General features: G+C 42.3%; 1 protein-coding gene across 2 annotated transcripts; it reads right to left on the minus strand.

Moving 5' to 3' along the window:
• Window positions 1-1,442: 1,442 nt before the first annotated feature.
• On the minus strand, window positions 1,443-21,157 carry REEP2 (receptor accessory protein 2). 2 transcript variants are annotated; one of them, XR_001876155.1, is made up of 9 exons: window positions 21,093-21,157; window positions 20,774-20,846; window positions 15,887-15,963; window positions 14,371-14,491; window positions 13,697-13,810; window positions 13,199-13,346; window positions 12,788-12,945; window positions 9,089-11,016; window positions 1,443-9,056 (listed from the first exon to the last, which is right to left on the minus strand). XR_001876155.1 is itself a non-coding variant. In XM_017822990.1 (8 exons), exons 1-8 carry the CDS (start codon window positions 21,122-21,124, stop codon window positions 10,942-10,944), a joined length of 798 nt encoding a protein of 265 aa, XP_017678479.1. In that variant the 5' UTR covers window positions 21,125-21,157; the 3' UTR covers window positions 1,443-10,941. The 2 variants fall into 2 exon arrangements, 1 of the variants encoding a protein (XP_017678479.1); XM_017822990.1 differs by having other exon boundaries at window positions 1,443-11,016.
• Window positions 21,158-24,262: the final 3,105 nt, after the last annotated feature.

Raw genomic sequence — 24,262 nt, forward strand, 5'->3', positions numbered from 1 at the left:
ACATTGCTCCTGCACTATCAGGAAAACCCTTCTGACATGTGCAGTCACAGTTATTTAGTTTGTGTGCTGAAGAATTTATTCTGATTAATAAAGACTTAACTAAAATATTTGTTTATTTGTCCATAGTTAGCAGAGGGTTTCACTGTTCCAACTTCCATGTAGAGTGACAGTATTGCTTTGGTGCTGAAGAAGTGGAAGTTTTGTCTTCCCTCACCTGTAATTCAGTGATACTCAAACATGTGTAAAAGCTGTTTGGAGGGTTTAAACAGACATTCCCTGAAATAATCCTTCACTTCTCTTGTAGAACCTCTGATCCTTTTCTTTAAGTGTACCCATTGCAAAAGGTCTTCACCCATTCAACACCATCCAAGAAAAGCTTTTCTTAAAGTACACACAAGCAAACCAGAACAGATTAGATTAGAAGTAGCCAAATGGTTGGGCACAATTATATGAAATACAACAATACAAATTTTTAAGTCAAAAACCAGAATACCACACATACACCACTGTACCCCAGATACTACCACTTGTACCCAGTAGACTAAGAGGCTCTAAAATTAAAGTGTTTTACTGGTAATCACAGAATATTCAAGATATTCATTGCTCTGTGCTCTTGTTTTCATTTTGATCCCTGTCCTCTGTAGCCAGATGACACTTATGATTTAGAAACTATTCTTATGGTAAGGAAGAACACAAATCATACCCCCCCCAATTGGTAAAAAAAAAGCACACCAGGTCAGGACAGGCACTTGTACTCTCATTCCATGGGAAATGAGGCTGATGAGAATTGAACAGATCTCCCACTGGATGCAAAGAACGGTTCCAAAGCCTCAGGGTTATCCACATTATTAAGTAACAACAGCTCTAGTGAGGCAACATCATCAATCAGCATGAATATTCCTCACCAGCTAAATCTCTGGGATTGAAAAGGATTATCTCCATCGCTGTGCCAACAGACTAAGCAGTTTGCCAGTCATCTCTAACCTATTACTTAACAACTCACAAATTCAGTGGTCATTTCCACTGCAGCCTGCTGGCCCAGGAGGGGAAGAGGCTCAGCTTCAGGAGCTGCCAATGGTTCTAATAAACAGGAAAACTCCAAGTCCAAATCCAGTGCAGCTCATTAATTGCTCCTGTAATCCTTCACCATGCTCTAACTTTGCACATACAAATGCTTTCCACCCTCTGTCCTCCCCAGAAGTTATCTGCAGTTACAATTCAGGTCTCCTCGATGCTTAACAGTAACAATATTTAACTCTGCAGGAGCAAAAAGGCCACCTAAAAAGTACACTCGTGATATGAATCCAAGTCCTCAGTCAACAGCTGGCAAGTGCACCCAACCTAATTGAGAAGCAACATTTAAGTGAAGAAACAAAACCAGGACACACCAGATTCTCCCAACTTGCCTTATTTTTACACAGCAGAAATAGCAGGACTCTGTATTAATTTTCATATCTTTATTCATTCAACAATGGAGAGGGGGAAAGGCAGAAGACTAAACACATAAGACATGAAGGTAAACTGAAACAATTTAGAAGCACAGTTTGAGAAGATAACAAAACAGCAGTTTTTAAAAGAAAAATATTCACAGGCATCAGTAGTAAGAAACGGGCATGAGGTGGGAGAAAACTACGTAAACTCAATTGCAAAGAACAAAAAACCATACCTGCAACTCATAAACCTGTAGACCTATTCTAATGACACATGGAGATCTCAATTCAAATTATCCAAGACGTTTATCTGTCAAAATAAACTGGAAATAAAAAGTGAATAAATAACCTCCAGAACCTCTCTCCCCCACCCACATCAATGACTAGACCTTATCACAGCAACGTTTTGTTTAGAGGTGCCACCATATACTTGTGTTCAGCTATGCTTGGAGCACCACTTACCAGAAAGACCCACATGAAACAATAGCAAGAAGTAATATTCAAAATTTAGTCCTTAGATGATGCCTTTTTTGTCTTGTCAGCAATCTTCAGCAAGCTGATACAGCCCGAATAGACACAGTGTAATAAGCTTTTCCAAATACTCTTTAACCCCAACAGAAGGGCTGTATTTACAGGTTTATGACCCTTATGCCTCAGAAGGGAACTTGGCCAGAAAAGCTGCTTCCAGCAGAAATGTCAAAATAATCGAGAAGGGAAATAAGGATTAGCTGCCACCTTGTGGAATGAAAGCACATCTGCACTGATAAAACCTTGTGTATCACACGCTGGGTAGAAATGGAAGATAAACAACAGGTCCTTCAAAACAGGAGAAAATAAACGAGGGTAAAAGAGCAAGATATCAAAGAGAGAAATACATGAGTTTCTTTAATGTTCTTCACAAAAGAGAATGTAAAAAGATACCTAGGAAGAGTCTGGGTGTCAAAGCAAGCACAACATGAGATTTAGGTTTTCTACATTTAAGTCATAGCAGCAAGTGACCAAACTTTTAAGGAATCTACAAAAAAAACAGTGATAGAACTTAAATGACTCCCTCTCCCAGGAAAACTCCCCTAACCCAGGCATTTAGCACCACCATGGCTCAGTGCAGGGGTAAGGAGGTGACAGTGCCTGAGGAGGTGGGTTTGCAGCGTGTGTTTAATTCCAGGCTGCCCACTGGCCATCAAATGGATGAGCGGTACCAGAGACAGGAGCCTGGACTGGCTGAACAACCCACTCTGGGCTGGCCTCTTCTCTGCTTTCCCTTTTCAGGGTTAATAGACTTTGAGTGCTACAATGGCTCCATGCACCAGGTGTTCCTGTGGTAAATACAGAATGGGCACAACAGCTGGCTTTTACAAAAGTGAAGCTATTAAATGCAGTTTAGATTCTATTTAATTCGATATAGTCATTGCTCCAACATAAGCAAGTGATAGCAGCAATGTTGTAATTTCTATTCAGTTCCTAGATTCCCCAATGGAGACTTGGAAAAAGAGAAAGCTTGGAAAATTCTGTGGTTTGGCTTTGGCTAAACTTATATCCGCACATTTCCTTATCAAACAGACATTGTGTGTTGGTAGTAGAGAGCCTTTACATTAGAGCTCTGTGCTGGCAGAGACAGCCACTCACTAAATACAAGGCTTAGTCATGAGAGCTCATTCCTATCTCCCTCAATAATTAATTTCTTATAATTTTTTTAATAATTTCTAAGTGTTTCGTATAATGCAATACACGCTTTTGAAATGGGGCATGTCAGGGCAATTCCTCAACTTGTAGCTGAAATTTAGCACCTGCCTGAAAGCACAGTGTTGGTTTATCTAACTCCAATTATATGATGGAAAAATAGAAAAATATTGATTTCGTACTCGCTCCCTCTGAAGTCTGACACTGAAGAATCCCCAGCCCTATTCCAAATTCTATTTCTCTTTCCTGCAGTAACCTCCTGATACATCCTGGATCCTTCTTCAGTCTGCAAGTCTCCATCTATGATGTTGCAAACACAAGATCTCCTCTTTCTCAGCACTGGGAAGAATCTCACACTGTCTCATTATGTTCCACATATTTTGAGAGCAAACTTAAGGTAACCCATACACCTCCTGCTGCTTCCTGCACAAACTTCTGGCTCATCAGCCACTCCTCCCAGTTTTGCATCACCTGGGGGCACACTCTGCCCCATCCTCCAGGTCATAAATGAAGCAAACAGGCCTGGGATGTGCTGCTGGTCCCCAGTCAGACTTCCAGGGACTGATCTGCCCCCCTGGGCCTGCCCATTCAGCCAAGTTTTTTTCTCCAGCACACTGTCTGCTCATTCAGCCCATACTTCATCAACTTTTCTATGTAAGATAATGTCAAAATGCCTTGGACCCACATGATCTTGTACAGTTAACAAATAAAAAAAGTCAGGTTCTCTTCCTGAAATGCTTGCATGGTTAATTAGGTTGTCAACTGCAAAACAAAAAAAACCCCACAAAACAAACAAAAAAAACCCAACAAAAACACACAATCCCCAAAACAAACAAACCATAAAACCCCCAGACAAAACAAACAAACAACCCCCCAAAAAGAAACCAAACAAACCCCCATCAACCAAAAACCCCAACAAACCTGTCTGTTTTTCAGAATGCTAACACACCGTTGTCATGGCCACAAATTGCCATAGTGACATTAGATGCATCTGTATTTCTAGCTTAAAATTGCTTCTATTTTCACAGAAAATAAATCCAACTGAAAGAAACTACTCGTCCATCTTTAGCAGGAAATACTACTAAAATTCAGAGTATAAATTAGGGCAACACACAGCAACTGGTTAATTGCAAAAGGGGGGGGAATAAATCACAAACATTGCCATTTACAGAGCTGCTTCCTGCAGCTAGAAAATGGTTTGAACGTACAACAAAAGAATTTGAGGACAGTTATTCTGTAACACTATTGTCTCAGAAAGACTCACTGGATAAGGGCTCAATTAGAAAGCCCAGAGAGCTTAAATAGCCTTTTTAGTCAGAGGTTAACTGCAGTATCATCTCTTTCAGAGCCCCGGTTTGTTTTCCCCCCAACCCCAAGGAGGACCTTCCCTCTCAGACACGGGAAATATTGCTGTTCGACCTGTCATAACTGAACTGTTATCAGATAAGTCTCTGCTCTCCCATTTTCAGTGATTTTATGCTATGCTTATACCCTCTAGTGGACAAAAAGAAACTCACAACCCTCCTTGTGCCTCTGGATCAGCACTGTGCTAACAGGAGCTCCGACATGAAAACGCTGAGTCAAAACAACCCTCTAATTTCTGCACTTCCAGGAACATCCTTGAGTCATCTTTACCTGGCTACATCTGCCCCGGCCCCTCCACTGTCTTACCAGGCTGTCATTCAGCCAACACTGGCCCATACGTAGCTCCCCATACCTGAATTTAGACGTGAATTCAACGTCAAAATAAAAAATTCATTTATCTCTACATGACATTCACAACGTTTGAGAAATGATCTAACAGGGGAGTCGAAGGTGATTAGTCCCTCAACTCAGTGCTTTCCCAGATGAGGCAGCAGCACGAACACAGGAGGTTTGTATTCGATATCAGCTCTGACGATCGGGATAATGTCTCTACATTTTTTAGTCACCAAAAATTTTCAACTTCCTTTCTGTTTGGTAAGTTACTAAGCATTACTTGTGATAAAAACGTGTGATACAAAATTTTATATGCTTGCCATGCAGACCGACGTTCCTCCCAAACCTGCTGCAAAGAACACGACTGAATTCCCTATCTGTGTAAGTCACTAAAAAATTTATGGCAGCAGTGGAAATGCAAAGATAGGTACAGTTATATATCACAGAAGACTTCAGCTTTTGCTCCTTTGGTGTTCACTGATTTCTGCAGCATTCCCACAAATGTTACTTCTAACATTATTTGTCTAAATACGCAGCCAGAATGCTCTTGTCCAAAGGGTCTGCACTGAGCACATTTCAGCCAGAATCCACTGCAAGAAAAGGGAACTACATCAAACTCTGCTACTGGCAATCATTGTGATTCCACCTGGGAATCCAGCTCTAGGCCTTCTTGTACATGTATGAATCTAGGTCACAGGATTAAATAATGGAAAAAGGCTAAATTTCAGCTCTAATACAGTATATTCCATGTCTCCACAGTCAGCAAAGTGGAAGCAGTCCTTTGCTTAATAAGTAAACTAAAAAAATACAACGGGTTCACAGAATAGTTGGAGCTCAGAAACAGAGCAAGAAAGTAACAGTTTTCTTGCAAGGGGTTTAGGCAAAGAATTTAGGCATACAAACAGCAGTGACCTAAATTTACCTGCAAAGTTGCAGAAAAAACCCTCACTGTTTCTTTTCACTTCATATTATTTTCGTTCCAGTTGTCATCATAAATAGAGCACTAGAAATTCATGCACTGAATTTTGGGGTTCTACATACAGCTGTGTGTATGAGCATAGCAAAGTCCAGCATTTGGTTCACCCAAAAATGTAGGCTTTGGCAGGGGAAGGGTATAATTTCCCAGATGAATGTATCCTCTGGAGCTCCCTGCTGGTGCTTCTCCAGCATAACACATCTATTACAAAGTGATGAGAGATACTTGATACTCATCCGGTCCTCCCTGCAGATCAGCTGCCTGCTGAGGTAAAAGTCAAGCTTTATTGTTCTGAAGTGATGAAAGGCTCAGGAATCTCAATCCATGAGGCTCAAGCCCAGTTCAGAAAGGTACAACACAGAGAGAGAGAGGTGTTCTGAGAGAAACCAGGCTCTAATCTGTAGAATGCAAAGTTTAAGAGTTGCTTGGGGCTCAGAAAGTCAGCAGTATTTACGGGACAGCTGTACTGCACACAGCCCATTTTCCACTCCAATTCTCTCAGGACCTTGTCTCCACTTACTGCTGAAACCAACTGTTCACACCTCTGAAGGTCTCTCCAGGCTTTTTAACAATACCTACAAGGAACATAACACTGAGTTATGTTTACAGTGCCTTGCAGTAGCACCAAATTCCAGATGAAAGGTGACCAGGAAACCTTTCTCTTCAGTAACACTAAAGCACATTCCCACACAGCATATGCATTTCTGCACGTGTCAGCTCTTAAACATTAAATTCAGTAGGATCCAGACCACAGTCAGCACACAGGAACTCCTGGGCAACTGGCTCTAGGTGGCTTTGACTAAGTAGGGAGGTTGCACCAGATGACCTCCAGAGGTCCCCTCCAGCTCTGACAGCTCTCTGATTCTATGAGCTCATGCAGCTTCAGAATACTCGGCTGATTTTTCACATATCTCACTTTGCAGGACAAAACTCAGAAAGCAGCACCACGAGATGCCTCAGCCAGGTGGCACACTACAAATTCTTAGTGGGTAAAGCAAGAAAAGCTATGGTACAGAGCAGTTCCACAGAGATGTGATTTGGCCTCTCTCCAGCAAGCAGTAACGTGACAACACAGTGTCCCAATTAGAACGAAGGATAAGAATACAATTTTTTTCCCCCTGCATTTCTCCCTTAGGGAATAAGCCTCACTTTCCAGCATTATATGCAACTTTGGAAGACAGATAGGAAAACTCAGCTCAATCCAACAGCTGCTCCCAAGCATACAGTGACACTTCACAGCTAATTTGTGAGCCTCCTTAATGCAATGCTACCTGCAGGTCAGAGAACCAGCAGAGTTCTCCACAGTTATCTTACTTTCCTCCTAAGGCACTGTGTTTCCTGCTGATTAAGATGGCACAGAATAACAATAAATAACAATTTCTGGAAAAGTTGTGGCTCTCTAGAAATTTTACTTTTCAAGGCTGTATATTGTGAGGGAGTCGTACTTCCAAGAGGGATATATAAAGGAAAGCCCAGCACTGCAAAAACACAATGAATGGAACTCAATTCACTAAGATGAGGGAAGGTGAAGCTTCCCCAGAACAAACTTTGCAATTTTAAGAACACCAGCATCCCTCTCTCTATACACCCTCTACCTACCAAGGAAGTTAATCTCGTCTAAAAGAAATCAGTCTCGGAGACCTGAAGCTGGAGAATCAGAAACTCAAGAAAGTACAGTAAGTAATAAAGATGTTTAGCTGAAGTGTAAAGGTTTAAAACCTGACAGTAGTCTCCCCTACATTTTCATATCTCTTACCCACCATGGAGGGTACTGCCAAGCAAGAAAACATTTTTCCCTTTTATGCAACAAATCATTAAGTTTCTTACATGAGAAACCACATTTCACTATTTTCTTTACCAACATCAGAACACTGACTTGTAATACTATAAAGCATGAAGGTAAAAACATTTCTTTTCAAAAGGCAGTCATGGCTTCAACTTTGTATCTCATGGTGCAGGTATTTTAGGGTAATTTTAGGCACACAAAGTTTGACACACACACACCACCCCCTCCCCACCCCCTCCCTTCAGGTATCATTTTCTCTTACTGCATTTCTCTCTGTGCCCAGGCATATTAGGAAAAGGTTATAAACACTTAGTGAACACAACAGGTTCTACTGCTAGGTGAAGATTTAACCATTTGCTTAATTGCACAATGAAGCCCACAGATGATACTGAAGAGAAACTACATTCCAGCATTTCCTGCTGAAAACACTGAACAGCAGCTGATAAAAGCATTTTATCAAAGCAGCACATTCAGCGTTCTCATTAACAAGAGAATTTCTATGCAAGACAGTGCCATCCAATGCAGGACTATATCTAGAAACTCACTAAGAGGTCACGTGGGTGGTGGTAGATCTGCAGAGGCTTTGATCAAGCAAAGCACAGTCTAGCAGTCACATTTGTACTAGAAGAAAATAGTATCCATGCTAAGACATTGTTCTTGCTCTGGGTAAGTTCTGCTGCTTGGCATCATCAGCTTCGTATCACACACTAGATAACAGTCCCTGACTCTACTCCAGGCTCACTCCTGCAACCAAAAGTCATTTAAATCCCCTGTATAAACAAAAGCCAGAGTAAAACTGACCCATACTTACCCACGAGCTAATGACATCAAGCACCAACGCTAAGTAAAAGCTACTTAGCACAGGACCCAGCTCAGGAAGACAAAAATAAATCCAAATGCCAAAACGATCTTCAGAAAATTCTTCCTGTGCTTCAAAGCAGAAGAGCCACCATAAATGAACTGATTCTGGAGAACATTCTGGAAAAGTCACCCTATGGAAACCTAGTAATCACAGACTGTCACAACACAGGCACAAGGAAAGGGCATGAAGATCAACATAAGGGGGGACTTGGCTTCCAAATGAAGTCCCTCACAAGGACTTACATAAATAATTTGCTATGGAAAATTTTAGCTAAAGAAAAAAAAAATAAATCAAGAAACATGGTCATAGAGATACTTGGTATATAGAGAATAATGGTTCTCTCTTGCTCAGTATAGTAAAGTCTAGGACAGCATTTCCTCACAACTGAATCTTCCCCATAATAATGGAAGATTTTTATCCCTTGTCTGGAGAGAGGAATTTCCTGTGGAAACAGAAAGTATTCCTGCTTCAAGGACATGCACTTGCATGTGCTAGTGAGACAGGAACACAAAGTTTGCTTATAAACTAAAAAGAACAAAATAATTGTTTTCTTTTTTTTTTTTTTTTGTGAAACTCAAAACTCAAAGCCAAATCTAGGATTTTCTATTGGCTTCTGGATAAGGCCTTGTGGATAACTTGGGACAAATATTTCTGACAAGATACAAGTTTCTGACATGGTCTGTCAAAATTTCAACTTTTAAAAGCTATAAATAAAAGTAAAACCAACTTCGTTGGTTTCCTAAAATAACTGATTAATTCAACAGCAAACAATTTGCCACCAAGACAATGGGAAACAAGAAAGAATTCAGTCCTGATCTTCAACTTTATAAACTTTTGAAGGGCTATCCTCTAGGACAGAAATACTTGTGGAACTTTAGTTGCAGAAGTGCTTCTATACCTTGTCAACAGCAAAATACTGGGCTCTGTGAATTCACTGTAATTTCAGAAATTGGACAGCAAAAGATGTGGGCAGACAAACACCTGCAGCTAGAGCTGGGAATGGTCTTCAGTAGGGAAGTAAGAGCCAGGCTCCTTTGATAACTAGTTTGAGTAAAAATTAAGACCATCAAGTTTGCATTCAGACAACCACATCTGTAAGTACAGATCTCAGCAACAGGAACCTTACTCATCTCATAAATTCTGACTGACTCAGTTGGCAAGTGTGCAGGGGATCTCCCCTCAACAATGTTCAAGAGATTAGTATGGCTTGGCATGATGTCATTTTTCTCTGCAGCGCTGCAATTTCACTCCCACAACACATATTCTACATTCAGTGTAGTCTTCTGTCCCAAGTGTTATATATTGCTCAAGTCTCAGGACACTGATAAACATGGCACATGGTCTGACAGAAAATGTGTGCAAGGGCTGCAGTAGGATCAAGCAAGAGGACTGATTAATCACAGCATTGTGCCCTACTCCCTGCTTTTTATCCCCCATACATGAAATCCTGGAGTTAGCAAAATTCATACATCAACTGTTTATCAGTTCTCGTGCCCTGAGGATCGAATCTCCTACAGCTGAGAGGTAAGGGCTTCTGAAATTCTCAAGTATGCCCACAGACTTTCCCCAGTCATCTGGTAGAAGAATTTGTCTGCAGTAACAAAATCAGGATGACATGGAGTTCAACCCCTAAATGGCAAAGCAAGTACCCTTGCCATGGAACTGCACGGGACTCGCCTCATTCTGATGCTCCCACAGGAATCAAAGTGGGCACCAGAACCTGAAATAAAATTCAAGCAGCTTCAAAAAGAGCCAAAATCTTACAGATGCCAAACTTTCCTTCTCAACAGTTAACTCTCAGAGATACCTGTATCTACTCCATCATACAATGTGCATGGTAACAGCACATTTTCTTCATTACTCAGTTTTTCAATTATCTCCCTTCACCTCCCAGAAAAAAATAAAATAAAACCCAATCTCTTCATCTTCCAGGACGAGTAATGGGAATCTAGCATTTTCCTCCCATGAGCTAGTCCTTTATGTTCAAAAGCACCCAGCATACATCATTTCAGTCACCTTCTCAGAGGGGATGGACATGTCAGGTACGGTCCACTCTTACGGAATATGACTCATGGTGGGCACTTCTTAACAACACACAGCTGCAGAAGGATACCCAGAGCAAGATAAGACATTTTTGGGAGCCACCCACCCCTGTGGAACTCCAGTGTCTAGTATTTTTCCAGTTTCTGTGCAATGGATGTCTCAAACCCTAGTCAGTTCTTGCAGCAAAGATTCTCAACTAGGGTTATACAGTGGGAATTCCAAAGCAACTGGCTATGTACAGACATATCAGCATTCCCTCCAACAGAGGGATGAAAAGGAGAAAATTCCTGAGGATGTGTATCCTCTACTCCATTTTCTGAATCCCAGCCTCCCCCTTGCCTTGGAATGAGCTCTACAAAGCAGTATCTGTTATGTACAAGAATCTCAGCTCCCTTCCTTTGGAGAGTTTCCCCTCAAAAGCGAAAATCCCGGGACAGAGACAGGTGCTGGGGAGGGGGAGGTCGCCTTAGGATGACTCGCCAGAGGCAAGAGAGCCAGCAGCTTTCTTCTTGGGCCGGGCTTTTACACTCCTTACTGGAAGCTGGGGAGAAAGAAAAAGAGGCATCTTAGACTAGTTTACCTTAACATCTAAATGTCTGACAGAAAGGTGAAAGAATGAGGAGTGGAAATAGAACAAAACAACTACAACAAGATGACCCTGTTCATGTCTTCTGTTGTCTCAAAAGGCTATTTAAACGTTCTTTTTTTTTCCTTGGTTATTTATTAAACAAATCACTCAACACATCCATCAAACAGCAAACAGGAGAAGACATTCTAAAACAGGACAGCTACAGTAATAAAATCGAAGTTGTCTCAACAGAAGGTCAGACACAGCAATATTTCTAACTGGTAACATTCATGTAACACTTCACTGCTGCAACTTTTCTGCTTCTTGACTTCCATCACCAGTGCAGTTCTCTGAAAGCTGTAGAAACAGCTTGAGCTACCCTGCATCCTTTACTCCTGTGTCTGTCATTCTGGATATTGGCTAGAAGAGCACATTTTTTCATCTATGATGCATTCAGCCCTGGCAGGCAACTCAGAGGTCTCAGTCAAAGGCCTCCTACAAATCCTACATCTGAACCAGAGATCCAACAGTCTGAGCATAAAAACCAATATGCCTACAAAGGGCTTTATCAGTATTTCTGTATTCACAATAAACAGCATAAAAGAGTTTGTTTTGGCTTTTCACAGTTTCACTTTAAAAATTCCTCACTAGGAAGCTCGGAATCCAGTTTTGATTCTCTTGTTTCCCTGCTCCTGTCTAATATGCTAGAGAAAAAAGCAGAGGGGTCACTTCAGAAATAAGCCATAGGAACTTGAAAAAGATCCGGGTAATTTAAAATGCATCTTTAGACAAAGATGTCCATCCTGGGAGACAATCAAAAGCCAACTGGACCTGGTCCTTGCTTGAGCAGTGGGGTTGGACCAGACGAATTCAGAGATCCCCTCCAACCTCAATTATTCTGTGATTCTGTCACAAAGAGTACTTAAGCACATGCAGAGGTGTCCTGTACACTGCAAAATCAGGTTAACAGCACGACCTAAAACGATGCTCTAAGCAATTACCTTCCTCCAAATTATTTAATATTTAGCCTGAATAGCTCAACAATGTGAGCCAGTTATACAGCACTCTTTATCTTAGATAAAAATAATAAAATTAGTAGACCAAGTTGAATCAAGCTACTTCACAAAAAGGGAGAGCCATTTTCATCACATACAAACCAAACCATAAGGAATGTTTGAGTCAAAGCCTGGAAAGCAGCACCTCAAAAAGCATATTCTATAAAACACACTGACAGCTGGATAAAAAAATTGCTAAGTTTAAATGACTCTTGGGGACAACTGGGGGGAGAGGAGGAGTGGGGCAGGTGGGGAGTGGTGTGATTTCCTCCTGTGAAGTTGAGGGAGGCCTAGGAGGGCACAGAACTGCTGCGTTTTAGGGTAAGGTTAAGTGGCTGCCCCACAGATAAATGCCACAGTACCATTACACCATCAGACTGTAACAGACAGGAGTGAGGATACAGTCAACAAGACATGTTAAAAATATTTAATGCTCCACCCTTCAACACAAAACCCAAATAAAAGAGAAGCTGGGTCCTGGCTTATGACAGAGGCTTCCAGGCATGCTAAAAATGCAAAAGCTAAAGACAGTATGGCAAGCAGACGAGTCCTCTGATTCAACTAGCAAAGACAGTCCAACAAAATTTATATATACAGCTTTTAAATGTGCTGAGCCTATCAAGCTAGAGTCCTCCAACAAAGCTCACAAATCAATGTCTGTGCTGGAAATAATCTATACACCAGCTCACCTCAGTTTTTGTCACCTTTTTAGGAGCTTTGAGACTCTGGGTACGTTTAGGAAGTTTGTCTCCTGCATCTTCATCTGATGGGTCTGTTCTAGGCTCTGATGGGGTTCCATTAGACCTATGTGCCACACTGCTCTCCTCTCCTGAGGAGTAACAGGAAGCTAAGGAACAAGAGAGAAAGTTTTAGCAAAGCCTAAAATGACCCATCCTGAAGGACCACATGGAAGGGAAATGCCAACAATCTCAAAGGATAATCCAAAAGTGCAGAGATGCACGGTAAAGGGCAGGCTCTATGGGAGGCAATGCATCTTCTCCCAGACAGCAGCAATCCTGTACTCCTTCTGAGAGCCAAGGCATGGCAAGTGCAGGGAACCCCTCCTGGCTCACCATACAATGCCCAGCAGGGCTCTGTACCTGAGTCCTCGATGGTTTCCAGCAGACTCCCACCAGAGGAATGCAGCTGTGGATCGCGGCTTCGCATGTGCACGGTGTCCTCATCCCGGATCAGAGTGAGGTCCTGCATGCTGAAACTTCGAAGCTTCTCAGACAAAACTCCCTGGCCCTAAGGGGACACGAAAATTAGGGTGAAGGGCTCTTCACCAAGATCATGTCACGTGGGATCACTCATTCAGAAGAGGAGGAAAGGTGCCCTATTCCCCACTAGGGCACTCTGAAAAAAAAACGAGAAGGGAAAAGAAAAGTATGCTCCCAAGCCCAACAATGAAGTGGTTAAAGCAAAACCCACTCCACTCCCCCTCCTCTTTTTCTAAGTCAAAAGATGGGATTAACTGCAAGGCAAACTGGAGGAAAGGAAAAGTAGACTGGTGCCAAACAAGTAGGAGTACCCCTAACACAGCACACAACACTAGACCATTCAGGAATCCCAGAATTTTACAGAAGGTGTTGGATTACCTTTGCAGCTGCAGTAACTGCTGCATTGGCAGCAAGGTTTAACCCTCTCTTGCCAACTCGCATCATGGTTTCATAGCTCTTGTCACAAGCCTGAGTAATGTATTCATCAATCTCCTAGGAAGGCAATGTGGAACATGGCATTCAGCTCCTCGTTATAAACGTGATCAAAGTCTCCCCATCAACACCCTTAAAAATGCAAAGCTCAGCTGGACATTTTTCCCAGGCTACCACCATCAGCTGTTATGGATCACATAACAGGAGTTTCTCTGCTACTTACAGAAAGCTTGTAAATGCAACTTTTAATTACATAACTTACTTCCAAATTATCACAACCGAAACAAAGCAGTCGCTTACACTGACAATGAAAAAACAGATGGGCTACAGAACATGCTGCTCCTATCACGATTCAAAAAGCTTAACTACTGACAGTGACTGTAAGAGCTCATGACACTGGGTTAGCCAAACATGCTTGCTAAGCTTTAGGCAAACTACTGGCTACATTACAATCTCCAGTAAGCTGCAGTATGACATCGTTGTCAGAGACAGAACCACTCTACATCCACTAGTGTCAGCACAAGCATGATTCACACATTTCAGTTCTTATTGTGGCCTAACTGAATCAGAGGTCAGTCAGCTCCCAGACAGGTCAGTATCTTCTAACAACAAGCAAGTACCTTCTCCTTATTGGAGAGCGTTGGGTGCACAAACTTCCTGTAGAGGACACTGGAGCCCTTGGTGTAAGGGGAGAGCAGCCAAATCACAAATGCGATTTTCAGCTCGAAATAAAAGGGAAACCTGAGAGAAAGAGGAAAGAAAAAAAAAAAGAAGGAGAGAGAGAAAGATGGAGAACTGGAATCAAGATCAGCACAGAGACAGATGGAGATAACTGGTAGAGAGCAGCATAGGCAGAAAGAGTGCAGGCAAGATAAAGGCTCAGAAACAAGAGAATTGATTAATCAGGTCAGAAAAGCAGAACCCTCTTTAGAATCCTAGGACATACCTTCTTCGAGTCTCATTTAGTCTTTCATCCATAGCCATGAAAACTCCATAAACAGGGCATCTCTCAGCCCTGCAAACACACCAAATTACAATCTGATAGCTACTCTCATCATTCTGAAGTTTGTTCAGAGAATATCCAGTGGATGTTAATATTACATTAGCTTCCCTTCTCATTTTCCAAAATTTTCAACTACATATCTTAATAATGTCATGTTCCTGCTAAGGCTGATAGCTGCTTCTGAAACTTCCTGTAGGTATTCCTCAGATAAGACACAAGAGACAGAGTAAATGAAAAAGAGCAGGCAGGATGTAAGTCTTTTATCTCTAACCCTTACCCAGAAAACTCTCTGGGAAGATACAACAGCAGAGATTGAAACAAGTGAATGCAAACCCTCTACTGACTCTACTAGTATAAGAAACTTCTGTTTTCAGAGGTTCATTTTAAGTATGTGAACAAGATAAAGCTCTTGTACTTTTTAGATCTTTGTCTGCTTTTCAGAGTTTACACAGGAAGAAGCAAAACCGCTGAGCACTTCTGTAAGGCAGGAGTAGCCATTGCATGATTGTTTAAAAGATGAAACTCTTGACTAATATTGTTTCAGGTATCTATGCAAAGCCCAAACACTGAAGCAATGAAGAAACTGAAGGCATCCTGTTCCAAAGGTTCAGCTGAAGCTCTGTGACAATTATTTGTCATTTTTGGAGGCCTCCATATTGCCAAGCACGACACAGAGCACTGAAAGGAGCAGGAACCTGCTTCATGCAATCCACTCGTGCATGTGATCTGCTCCTCCACACAACAGGCTGTCAAAGCAAAATAGGTCCCTTCCTTCTACCATCTTTTTATTTTGGAGTGTCTTTCAGACCACCATTTTTCAAACTTTACCAGTTCACATTAACAGCTTCTCAAAAATCTTTCATGTTATGAATGGATAAAGATCCTCTTACAGATACGGTGCATTTACCCTAACTTTGCAAGGACAGGAGATGAAACAGCTAAGGCAGCAGCTACTACCCACAATAACTACAAATCTGCTGACTCTTCATAGGGATTGAAAACTCCTAAAGGAGAGACAGTTAATTCATAGCATCCTACCACTTCTCTCTCCTTAAAAAAACCCAACAAAACAAAACAAAACCAAACCAAACCACCACCACAACAACAGAAAAAGATCCCAACAAGGAACTCACCAAGAGAGAACAATGTCTGTGAGTGTTTCTGCAGTGGTGAAAAAGGCAAACACGATCCAGTACATCATCCACTTCACCTGCAAAAGAGCAGTCACTCAGTAGACATCCATCAGACCCAGGAAAAAAGTGACATGTCTTCTCAGCATAAATGACTCATCAACTCCACACACTGAGATGAGTTCAATAAGAAGGAGGATATACAATCAGTAATGGAGAGGGTCATATACTAAATGGTACATTATAGTCTGGGAAAACATGTAGGATTAATGTGCTTTAAAAAGATAAATGCATAGATACACTGATGAACAACATTATGATGCAACAGTGTTAAGGTCCCAGATGAGCTGGAAAGACTCATCAGTTCACTTTAAGAAGTTACACTTTTATATATCATGAATATTGTAATAAATATATATATACACACCCATATGTAAAAGTTTAGAGTTTCACTGGAGCCCTATATTTTCCTGATGTAAAGGTTTTTCCTTGGGAAAAAGAAGAAAACCGACAAACCAACAAATATATTATTTTGCTCTAACCCATTATTAATTCTTTGCCTTAATCACTACTCCCAGAAATTATACAAGCAATTCTTTCTTTGTAGATAAAGGCTCACTGAGAAAGGTAAAAGAGCAAAGAACATGCCCCATCAACCTCATCTTATTTAAGGTTTTGAGTATCTATATATAAAAAGTTCTTTGTGCTATTATGGCACATCTGCATATGCCTATTGTCTGTCTCCCTCTTTCCTCACACCCTTATCTGGAGCAGTGTTTCTTTCAAAGCATAAAATAATTTCCCCCTAACAAACACCTGTTCTAGTAACAGGTTTCTCTGTTACAGGCCAATTATTCCTAAGGAAGAATCAGCTGAATTATAGAAACTGCTTTCTCGTAAGAGAAATTGTCAGTTTTCTCTGCTGTTGAGAATTAGAAATAAATGTGAGTAGTGGATAAATGCAAAGGACACCTTTACTAAAAGCAATTTAACACTCTTAATGTCATCAAGAATGGGAAAGAAGAACCAAACCGAATCAGGGAAATTCCTCATATCAAATCCACACATTAATCCACATATTAAAATTACATGAACAGTAATTTCATGTCATGTAATAATGACATGTTGACAATCTTTGTTACAGCAAATGATATAAAAGCAGGTATTCCCCCAAACTTGCATGTGTTGGAAAATTCCATGATTTGTTCTTGAAAGACCCCCCAGAACTTTCTCAGAAAAGTAAAATCAATCTGCCTCCAGCCCCTCTAACATAGTGGATGGGTTAGAAGATAGTGGTTAGTAATTCAAACTGTTTCCACTTTATGGTGATTTTTTTTTTCCACAACACAAAGTAACAAAACTTGTACTGTATGGCTCTCTCCTGCCTTTTTTTCCCCCTTGTATCATCAGTTTGGACAGGACCAGGTGTCATTCAGTTGATCTAAAGCAACTCTACAAAATGAATGGTTAATTCTTCAGCACAGCAACATAAATCAGCTCTTGTTTGAAAAAGTGTGTGAATAAGGATAAACCAAAGTTTGAAAAAAGGGATCCCAAAGGGTGAGAGATTTCAGAGAAGCCACATACCAGTAAACCTTACATCAGCATTAGGCAAAATGAAGGCAATATTAATAATAATAAAAGCAATTAGCAGATATAATATATATATATGTAACAAAATAAGGAATATGTTTGGGGTTTTTTTAAATAAATTCACAATTGTAGCAGAATTCTTACATTTCCATAAACTCTTGCTGTAGTGCTTTCCTTACAGGCAGGGTGTATGGAGTTTCTAAATAGTTTCTAACAGGTCTAAATAAACACTTATAGAAACGAAATTGCCAAGGATAAAAAGGAAGGGACTCTTGAGGATTAACAGTTGGTTAAAAGAGAGGAAACAAAGGATAAAAATAAATGGCCACTTTTCACAATGAGGAAAGTTACCAGTGGAATCCCACAGGAACCAGTGCTGAGATCTGTGGTGCTCATCTTCATGAAAGATCTGGAAAAGGTTGTGAATAATAAGATGACAAACTGTGCAGGAGACACTTTTCTATCCAAGAGATTAGGTATGAGGTGATTAAAGAATTCAAAAAAGGATCCTGATTGATCTCCAGTTGATATTTTGTCTCTAAATTTGATTAAATATAAAGCAGTGAACTTACAGCATCTGCTTTTTCTTAGTGAAAACTCCTGTGGTTACATAAATTAGCTGATGTCACTCAGGAGGGGTCACTGTAGGCAGCCAGATGAAACCATAAGCTCAGTGCTCATTAGACTTTTTCACTCTGCTAACAGAATGCTCTGGAGTATTAGATGATGCACTGAGAACAGAAAACATTGCTTTGTACTGTTTAAATAAACTGCATGTGTGTATCTTGCCTTCTGTCTCCTCCTGCTCACCCTATACTCTACAGCCAAAGACAAAAAGAAATACAGCCCTTAAATAAACTAGAAGGATCCAACTTCTAGTTCTAGAAGTCCCTGAAGTGCAGATGACCAGAAACTAGAAGAGCAAAAAGCACAGGGGAAGAAACATGAATTTTTTCTTATGACAAAGACCTTCCAAAACTGAAGCTTAAACCAGGCTATTTTTTTTTAAGCCACTAAAAAGAGTCAGGTCTTTGCTGCTCAAGCTGATGGTCACTAACTTCAGCTAACTGCACATACACTGTCTCCCCCACCTGCACCAAGAACCTAAATAAATTCAGCAAATGCAAAAGCACAACTCCAATGTACATTTGACCAAAGCTGAAAAAAGAAAAAACTCTGAGCTACAAGAAGCAGTTTGCCACAACTGCTCAGGGACTTAGCATAAATTCATACCATGGTGGTGGAGAACACTAAGTTTGCACTGAAGGACTGCTGGTGGTAGCTTGGTCTGTGCCAACTCAAGCTTCAATACCCCACTGCAGCACAGACACCCCTGTGAGACCTTTCTCCACCACCAAACCAAACTTTGATTCTCAAGCACTATGAGCAAGCAGCTGTACATGGGAACAGCTGGCTTTGAAAATGGGCTGCACAGCATTCAAGTTGTCTGCTGACTTTTCACATGAAGAACAGTTTGAACAGACAGCGGCCCCTTTTCCCACACTTAACATAAATGCTTTTCCCCCATCTTTCCACTTATGTTCAGAAGGAAGAAACCCTTCAAAGGTAAGTGAATAAGGCAGATGGCAACAACATCTAAATGCCTATTTCTGATGTAGGGGTTTGGAATAGATGAGCTTTAAGGTCCCTTCAACCCAAACCATTCTGTGATGCTATGATTTTTCACTATCAGATTCAGGCAGTCTTGGAGCTGCTTAGGTAACACCAAAAGAAAATCAGATCAAGACAACATTTACATTCTGCAAAGAATTAAAGCACTTATGTACCTCAACAGCACCTACTCACAGAAAATAAGCAGGGTTTTACTGTAAAGAATGCCAGTTGCTTTTAAAAAAATGAGGGTTTGAGGTCTTTTTCCCCATCAAGTTCTTAATAAAATGATTTAAAACTCTGAAATCTGAGTCTGTCTTCAAGTTCAGATTCTGTAACTGGAATGCAATCATTCTGTTACAGACACCTGTGAGCCAGAATAAAATTCTGGGTAAAAAATACACATTTCACACAACAAATGAAGGTCACTGGCAACTGGAAGGAAGTGAGGAATGCCAGAGAAGACAATAGTAATAGGATAGTACTTAATATGTAACCTCAAAGGTAACTATGAAGTCATAGGATCACGTGATTATTCATTGAATTTCTTTGTTTCCTCTTTCTAATGCTGCTACTAATAAACTTCAAAGTTTAGTAAGGCTCATCATATTACTGACTGTATCTCTAATACTGTGTCTCTAATACTCTAAATACAATTTATCAGTTATCAATGCCTCCAGAACATTCACATTTCAACTTCTTTGCTGAGACCAGTATTAAAACAAAATCCAAAGCCAAACACCTGAGCCAGAGGCTGTAGTTTGTAAAGGTGCCCACTGTGAGTGAGATTCTCAGCTTAATCCATATCTACTTAAAAACCTCTGGGCTGAATTTTAAGCCAATGCCCAGGAAAGGTCTGGTCAGTTCCAGAGGGCTGGAGCAGCGTGAGCCAAAACAGGGCTATATCCTGCAATATTTATTGCTGATATGTCATTCCCTAAGGAGCAAACAGAGACTGCTGGATGAAGCCTCGGACTGTACCACAAAGCAATACTGACAAATTCTATCCTAATCACTCATGGTACTTCTTCTTCACGTTATTCCTTGGTCTAGATGAACGGAAATTCATCCCACCCATAAGACAAATAGCTCTTGTCTCTGCTGATCACCTTAGAACACCCCTTCTGTAAGAGGATGACACACCACATCACAAGAAAACTCTTGGTGTTTAAAATATGGTAATTGTAACGATGGTGTAGACAGAGAGGGGGAAACGATTCCAGGAGGGAAAGAGGATGAAATCTTGACCAACAGAAAACACTGATCACAACCAAAGTTGACAGGAAGCCACAAACCAAGCAAGATTACTCAGCCCTTTGGAAGAAAACTAAAGTAGCACTGAAAAAGCTGTAAAGGACACAGAGTAAGGATAAAGTTACAAGAAGGAACTTGTCCTGGACTTTCATATGCTTCCAGACTGCAGCGTTTGCCCCGCTTTCCCTTCCTCACTCAGCATCTCCTGAGAAAAAGCAGCCCAGGTTTATGGTTTGGAACCTCCCATTTTAGTGAGCGCCCTTTCCTCGGCAGCTTCTCCGGAGCCGGCCGGGGCTGAGCCGAGCGGGGCCGGGGCTGAGCCGAGCGGGGCCGGGGCTGAGCCGAGCCCAGCGGGGTCAGCCGGGGGGGCTTTGCGGGGCGGCCGCGGGGGACGGGGCGGGCGCTGCGCCGGCACGGCGAGCCCGTACTCACATATTCCTTCACGTTTTTCGTCTTCACGGCCTTGTAGGACGAGTACGCGGGGTAGAGGGTGCCGAAGATGAGCCTGCGGGCAGAACGGACCGCTCAGCGCCCCGCCCCGCCCGCCCCCCCGGGCCGGCGCTGCCCCGGGACGAGCCGGGACGAGCCGGGACGAGCCGGGACGAGCCGCTCCGGGCGCGGGGCCGGGGCCGGGCCGGGCGGGGCTCAGCGCCCTCCCCGCCGCAGCCGCCCCCGCCGCCCCCCACCCACCCCCGGTCCCGCGGGGGGCCCCGGCGGGGCAGGGCCGTGCTCGCCCCCCGCCCGCACTCACACCACGAGGCGGGAGATGATCCAGGAGACCATGGCGGCGGCGGCGCCGGGCGCGGCTCGGGAGCGGCGGCGGCGGCGGGAGGAGGCTCTTCCAGGGCAGGTTCCTGCAGCAAGCGCAGCCCCGCCCCGGGTGCTCGGAGGGAGGAGCCGAGCGGCGCAGGGAGAGGCCGCAGCGCCCCGAGCATCCGCCGCTGCGGGGTACGCGGTGCCCGGGCCGGGGGGACACCCGCAGCCCCCGGCAGGGACGGTGGCAGAGGAGAATTACAGGGGGAAATCGCTGACTTGAGATCACGGGCACTCGGGAAGGCAGAGGAGTAACAGGCAGAAGAAGCCATTTTCCATGCAGTGGCCTCCTCCAGGGAGGTCGAGGCAGCAGCTGTTAAATGCTGCAAACAGCGGAGTTAAGGGTTAAAAGCGTTTTAGAGTCCCACGGCTCCCAGTGTCTCCCAGAACCAGATGCAAACCAAAACTTGACTTGCCGATACTGATGCTTACGTTATCAAACCAGAAGGATGAAGGCTGTTACTTGTAGTTTCCAGGGTAAATTCAGTGTTGCCAGATGCTGTTACTTGTAGTTTCCAGGGTAAATTCAGTGTTGCCAGATGCTCTTCCTCGAAATTTCAATTGAGATGCCGAGGATTACTTAGTTGACTATACAAACAAGGCTGAACAGTGTGTGTCTGTGGGGAGTATGCTTGGTGTAGGGTGGGAATGTGTATGGTTAAGCATACCGGAGTCCCGGAAATTGCTGTATTTTAACAGCTCACCAAGGAATACTGTTGGGAGAATCCTCCTCCTCAGTCAGTGCTAGAGTTCATTACTGGGCCCCCGGGAGCCTGGATGAACATTACAGTCAGGGATTGATTAGGCTCAGTACATAGATCTGTGAATTACACTGAAATGACCATTACATAAGTGGCGTTTTAATTTAAAAGGGAAAAAAATGCTAGAAATCTACTGTGTTTCTTCAGCTAACCAAAAAAACCCAACGCTGAAGCAAGGCACTACGGCAAAGTGTCATTACTTGCCAAATAGCCTTTATGAAAAAGAATGAGCCCAAAGAGATCAAAAACAAAGAGCTCCTAGGGAAGAATTTTCTCATGAATGCATGAACTTTAGTATAATGAGCAATGATGAAAACACAAAACATTAGCAACTTTCCATTACATGCAAGTGTTGTGAACACGTCTCCACAGGCAGTGACAAAGAACATTTTGTCAGTGTCTGCTTTTGGATATGAATGGGCCACAAAATGATTGCATAAGTGACTGCACAATTCACACCACTCATGGGATAACTGACCTACTAATTAGATAAAAGGAATCTGCTTTCAGACATCCAAGCAACACCAACACGCAAAACCTTCAACAAAGTAATTGTGTTTTTAACTGCAGCAGTTTCATATCAGTGACCAGCATGGCAACAGCTCTGGTACTTGAATAACGTGTTCACTGGGTGAGTGAAAGATGCAAACAGAAGAGAGAAAATGCAGAGATCTGCTGAGTACAACGTGTGAACAGTGTGGGAGCACTAAATAACTGCAGCACGGGTAAGTGGCACCTAAATAAAATGTGCCTTAGTGTTTTAAGCTGTTTAATGTGCCAAGGAGTAATATAAAAATTTACAGTGCATTAGACATAAATGGTGGCAAGAACAACCATCTCAACATCAGCAGAGCAGGTGGTCTTGCAAATGTTGTAGGTGGTAGCTCACTGTTAAGTAGCTTTAGAACAAGTTCGGGAAAAGTATTTTAAGCTAGCAATTTACATTTAGCAGAAAGTAGCTCAATTTCTTTCCACATCACAGAGAAGAATGAAAAATTAATTCGTCAACTTACCTTTTCACAAGGAGAAACTACTGGGTTTTAAGGGCTATTTTTGGAACAAAAGTCAGCTGCAAGTCCAATGAAAATAGATGGATTTATTGGTAGTATTTTTATTAATTTCTTAGTAATACTGTATAATGCTGTGTAATTGAGATCTTAAGATTTACCCAGGAAAGCAATTTATCAATTGTTTTCAAATTAAGGCAAATTTCTTTCAAACGGTATGTTTTTTTAGCAGATATGCTACTGCTGGAATAACTCATGATGAATTTGTGTTCTACAAATGGTCCAAACAGGTGACCAAATATCTATCATTATGGCTAAACAATAAGGCAAAAAACCCCTACTGATTATACATCTTAGTCAATTTTATAATCACTTTGGCTGGGGACTTGTGGTGTAAGCTGTATATGAAATATGTCAGAAGTAGTTTGTGGTGGGTACTGGAGGGAGAGCGCTTCCACTGACCCATCATGCAAACTCTGGTAAGAGAGAATCATAACACATGCCCATACAGGTGTATATGACAGGCCCCAGATTAGCTGTCACTACTCAGGGAAGATAGTACAGTCATGTCTACTGGAGATCTTAATGCTTAGCATTATAAAGAAATGCAGCAACTGTATTGGAAATTGCTGATGCTACTGCATTACACATTGCCAAGGCTCTGCCTTTTTTGTCTTTATCCAATTTTAATGCTGATACACACACACACAAATGAGGGAAACAGCTGTAATCACTCTGCATGCATAGAGTACAACAGAATTGCACAAAAAATTCCACACAACAGGATATGGTGGGGTTGAATGGTTCATGGGTCTGGAATAACCCATTTTACCTCTAGCAGACTGAATTAGTCCACAGTCACAGGATAGCTGCAAGGGTATGAGGCAGCAAAAGCCTGTGAGTTGACTCTGCAGCCAGTAACCAACCTGAGAAGCTGCCAGCAATGCCACATGTCAGTGACCAGAACTGCTGCTGCCATCACAACCTCCAAGGTCAGAAACCAGGGAACCTTTACCACCCCGTCCATATCTCCAATGGAGAGGGCAGCTCTGGAACCCAGCCTCTTAGGAAGGTACTGAGAGGTGGGGAGCACAACACAAGAGATGTTTTTTATGACCAGACAGATCCTCTACCCAAACCACCTCTAAGAATGAAGGGTCTGCAAGGCAGCTGGGTGTGCTCCCAGCTAGTACTTGGGATGCCAGGCTAAACCACCCGAGCCTTCTGGTCAGACACAGGGCATGGAATTAGCAGGCAGCCCCCACTGCCAGGGGCTGAGGCTGAGAAAGCCTCAAAGCAGGAAGATCCGTGCACAAGCATGAAAGAAACTGTCCAGGCTG

This window comes from Lepidothrix coronata, unplaced genomic scaffold (genome assembly GCF_001604755.1).
Source record: "Lepidothrix coronata isolate B3197 unplaced genomic scaffold, Lepidothrix_coronata-1.0 Scaffold100, whole genome shotgun sequence".
Taxonomy (NCBI): domain Eukaryota; kingdom Metazoa; phylum Chordata; class Aves; order Passeriformes; family Pipridae; genus Lepidothrix; species Lepidothrix coronata.